This window comes from Trifolium pratense, linkage group LG1 (genome assembly GCF_020283565.1).
Source record: "Trifolium pratense cultivar HEN17-A07 linkage group LG1, ARS_RC_1.1, whole genome shotgun sequence".
In the NCBI taxonomy this organism is placed as follows: domain Eukaryota; kingdom Viridiplantae; phylum Streptophyta; class Magnoliopsida; order Fabales; family Fabaceae; genus Trifolium; species Trifolium pratense.
This window is the reverse complement of record NC_060059.1, coordinates 11,494,172-11,498,383: the sequence shown is the minus strand read 5'-3', so window position 1 is coordinate 11,498,383 and position 4,212 is coordinate 11,494,172. Positions and strand designations below refer to the sequence as shown.

At 28.1% G+C, this 4,212-nt stretch overlaps 1 protein-coding gene across 1 annotated transcript; it reads left to right on the top strand.

Annotated features, from left to right (window-relative positions):
* The first annotated feature begins 2,983 nt into the window (after positions 1 to 2,983).
* On the top strand, positions 2,984 to 4,011 carry LOC123921159 (nuclear transcription factor Y subunit B-4-like). Its single transcript, XM_045973611.1, has one exon. It carries the CDS (start codon positions 3,036 to 3,038, stop codon positions 3,546 to 3,548), a length of 513 nt encoding a protein of 170 aa, XP_045829567.1. The 5' UTR covers positions 2,984 to 3,035; the 3' UTR covers positions 3,549 to 4,011.
* Positions 4,012 to 4,212: the final 201 nt, after the last annotated feature.

Here is a 4,212-nt window from a genome sequence, read left to right as displayed (position 1 = left end):
CCATTTTGTAAGGATATCGAGAAGTTGATTGCTCCACGAGCCCTTTGAGATCTAGGAACAACATGTACACATTAAGGTCATAGATCATAATCAAACAATATATAAACCTAACTCAAAGCAACAAAGGAAAATTGCCTGCCACGTCATCAATAACTATACTACACATAGACATATAGGCATGAATATATTGCATAATTAAAGGAAAATTCTTATATATGGACTCAACTCTACTATTTGCTTACATAAATTCAACCTACTCTATAATGAAGTGTGTTATTAGGGATTTCTTAAACTAATAATCTACTCTATATATGGAGAGCATTTGTTAAAGTTCATTTGTAAATTGTGGTAATATTTTATGCTAATCCATAATTATCAGAGCTTTGACCTCTACTAATCCATTATATATAGACAAGGTAACATATCCTATGCTTTTATTCGTCCGATCATAACCAACCGTCGATATTGTTTCAGGTTGATTTTATGAATGTGTGATTTGAACCATTTGATCTCAAATCAATAGCTAATATTTTTTTACTACTATGTGTAATATTGTGTAACCGTGTCATTAAACCTACAACAGAAAATTCAGATTTATATAGATGCTTTGAGGCTTTTCAACTTGTTTAATTTTTTTATTTTTAAATTATATTACGAGATTAGTCCTTTAGTCGGCAATTGTTAAGAGTCTCACATCGGTTGAGAGATGGCCTGACTAAGTGTTTATAAACTAGAGGCAATCCTCACTTTACAAGCCGATTTTGTAAGGATGGGTTAGGCCCAATACTCAATTCTAAGATAGTATCAGAGCCTCTCCACGATCCGTTGAGCCACCTGTTATTAGGTTTTCGCTATCGGGTCACCCACCGTTTATATCCACGCACCAAACCCAATAGTTCTGGGTGTGAGGGGGTGTGTTAAGCGTCCCACATCGGTTGAGAGATCGCCTGACTAAGTGTTTATAAGCTAGAGGCAATCCTCACTTTACAAGCCAATTTTGTAAGGATGAGTTAGGCCCAAGACTCATTCTAAGAGCAATCAAATGTCCTCAATTGATTTTTTTTTCCACCAGGGGTTGGATCGGCTATCACAAGTATAATTGTGATGAGTAATAGCTCATATGAAAATGAATTGGGGCGATTTATCATGAGGAAAGGATTTTCAATTTTCTGACTGGTTCAACAACCTTGTGGATTTGTATGGGGTCTTTTCTCTTTTGTACTCTCTTGAATATATTTTGTTTATTTGAAAAGAAAATAACAATGATTTTATTTGCAGATTCACCATTTTTATTTTTAATGGTATTAAATTTGTTCTTGAATCTGATGTACTCTACCAATTTAAATTAATATATTTTATTTTAGTCAAAAAAATACTTTGATCTAATTAAAATGTCAAATTTATACGTGCATTATATAATAATTTTATTTTTTTTTATAAAAAGGATAGTATCTTATCTTATATATATAATAATTTTATTTTTTGTATCACAAATTTAATTTGTGACGGGTGAAATATTTTTGCCTTTAATTATAATTTTAATACAGTAAAGTCTAAATGGATTTTCACTTAATACCATTACATTCTTTAAACATCTAAAAGTTTGTTGGAAATTGTTTATTTTCATGTCATTCTTTTGACAACAAATTAAACACAAACTTCATAAAGAGACACAAGGGTGCCAAAACCCATGATAGTTTAGAACAATACAACCTGTAAAAAACATAGCAACTTAATTAAACTAATCATCTATCCAAAAAATTACATTATGCTTGAATTGACTTATTTAAATTTATCTACTTATATAAATATTTGTGAAACTATTTAATAGATTGTATGGTTACAACATAATTATGACATATTCATAAGCTATTTTCATAAACTCTCTAAGATGTTTTTTTTTTTTAACCAATAAACTCTCTAAGATAACTTATACAAAAGTAGCTTATTTATTTTTTTTGAAAAGTTGAGTTCCTTCAGATGAAAAATAATAAAAATTGATCTAGCTATTATAATAAGCTCTTCCTTAAACACAAGAAATGCCTATGAAGAGGACAGAAACACAAAACCTGCTAAAATTAGTCAACCAAAATAAAAAATACAATTTGATGAACGGAATAAACTTTATACAAAAATAATTTAATTTAATTTTATCTTTCTTTTTTTGACAAAATTTAATTTTATCCAAAAAATTACATTATGCTTGAATTGACTTATTTAAATTTATCTACTTATATAAATATTTGTGAAACTATTTAATAAATTGTATAGTTGCAACATAATTATGACATATTCATAAGTTATTTTCAACTTATTTTCATAAACTCTTTAAGATATTTTTTTTTTAACCAATAAACTCTCTAAGATAACTTATACAAAAGTAGTTTACTTTTTTTTTTTTGAAAAGTTGAGTTCCTTCGAATGAGAAATAATAAAAATTGATCTAGCTATTATAATAAAGCTCTTCCTTAAACACAAGAAATGCCTATGAAGAGGACTGAAACACAAAACCTGCTAAAATTAGTCAACCAAAATAAAAAATACAATTTGATGAACCGAATAAACTTTATACAAAAATAATTTAATTTAATTTTATCTTTCTTTTTTTTGACGAAATTTAATTTTATCTTTTGTTTTAAAAATAATCGATACATATTTGATATTACATCAAATCTTTAATATAAGAAAATTTACTTTTTAGATATATTATAATAACTAATGTATTTAATCGATATTATAATTATAACTCATATACATTAGTTACTCGATCTATCTAAAAACTAAATTTTCTTTTATATTAAAAATGATATAAAAAACAAATTAAGATTTTTAAATCAAAATCCATCCAAACTAAACGAAAAATAGCAACACATCAAAAAATATATATTAATGGTGATTCTCCATGCACTAGTGTTTAATTACAATATAAAATGTTGATTACATCCAAAATCTAATATAAATAGGGTACCTGACCATAGCTAAGAGCAACGTGTCTGTGTTTAACAGGTTTAAACTTAACCCTTTTCCCTTAAAACATGGGTGATAACAACAACAAAGGAAAAGTCATAGAAGAAGCCTTTAACTACAAAAACAACAACAATTTCACATCTCCTCAAGATCACGAAGTAATCAAAGAACAAGATCGTTTACTTCCAATAGCTAATGTTGGAAGAATCATGAAACAAATCTTGCCACCAAATGCAAAAATCTCTAAAGAAGCTAAAGAAACCATGCAAGAGTGTGTTTCTGAGTTTGTTAGCTTTGTAACTGGCGAAGCATCTGACAAGTGTCACAAGGAGAAGAGAAAGACAGTTAATGGTGATGATGTTTGTTGGGCCATGACAAATCTAGGGTTTGATGATTACTCTGAGCCACTCAAAAGGTATTTGTATAAGTATAGAGAATTCGATGTGGAAAGAGGAAATCAAAGTAAGGGTAACAATATTAACAATAGTGATGAAATTGAAACATATAATTATGATGATGATAAGTCACAAACTCAAGGAACTAGTAATAGGAACCTTGGACCTAAGTCTAGGGGATTTTGAAACTAAGATTTTTTTATTTTTTTTTCTAGTTTTCTCCTAATTTTTAGATCTATATATTCTAAAATGTTTTGTTTTTTTGGGTTGACTGATCTATCCTTATGTGATAGGAGTTGTGTAATGAAATATATGTATTGTATACCCATGTATTTTAATTTTAGTGGTGATATTTTGTTCAAGTTCAAAATAATTGGGTTTGAGACAAGAAGAAAAAATTTAAACTTCTTCTTAGTACTGGTTTCTAGCTAAGACAAAGGACGAACATCATCTATTTTGTGAGTGGTGTGTTGATTTTATTGATTGTGATATTTTAAGAGAATAGATCCTAAAATAAAATATATTATGCAAGGTTCTCTTATATAATCTGCACTTCTCTGTGTCTTCCTTTCGTTGTGGTTTATCTGGATTTTGAGTAGCCTATTTGAGAAAAAAAAAAGTAACTTGTGAAAATAGCATGTGAATTATTTATAGCTAATTTTGTGCGTCTAATATTTATTCTCAAGAGCATTAATTACTAGATTTGTACAAATCAGAAATTTGAAAGTCTAAATTTTAAAGAATTTCAGGTTATTTGAATTTGCCTATGAGATCGAGTTGAATAAGTAAAATTGTTTTGATCAATGGTCAAACTTGATGATTATCTAAATGATTAATTGAACTTCACTGA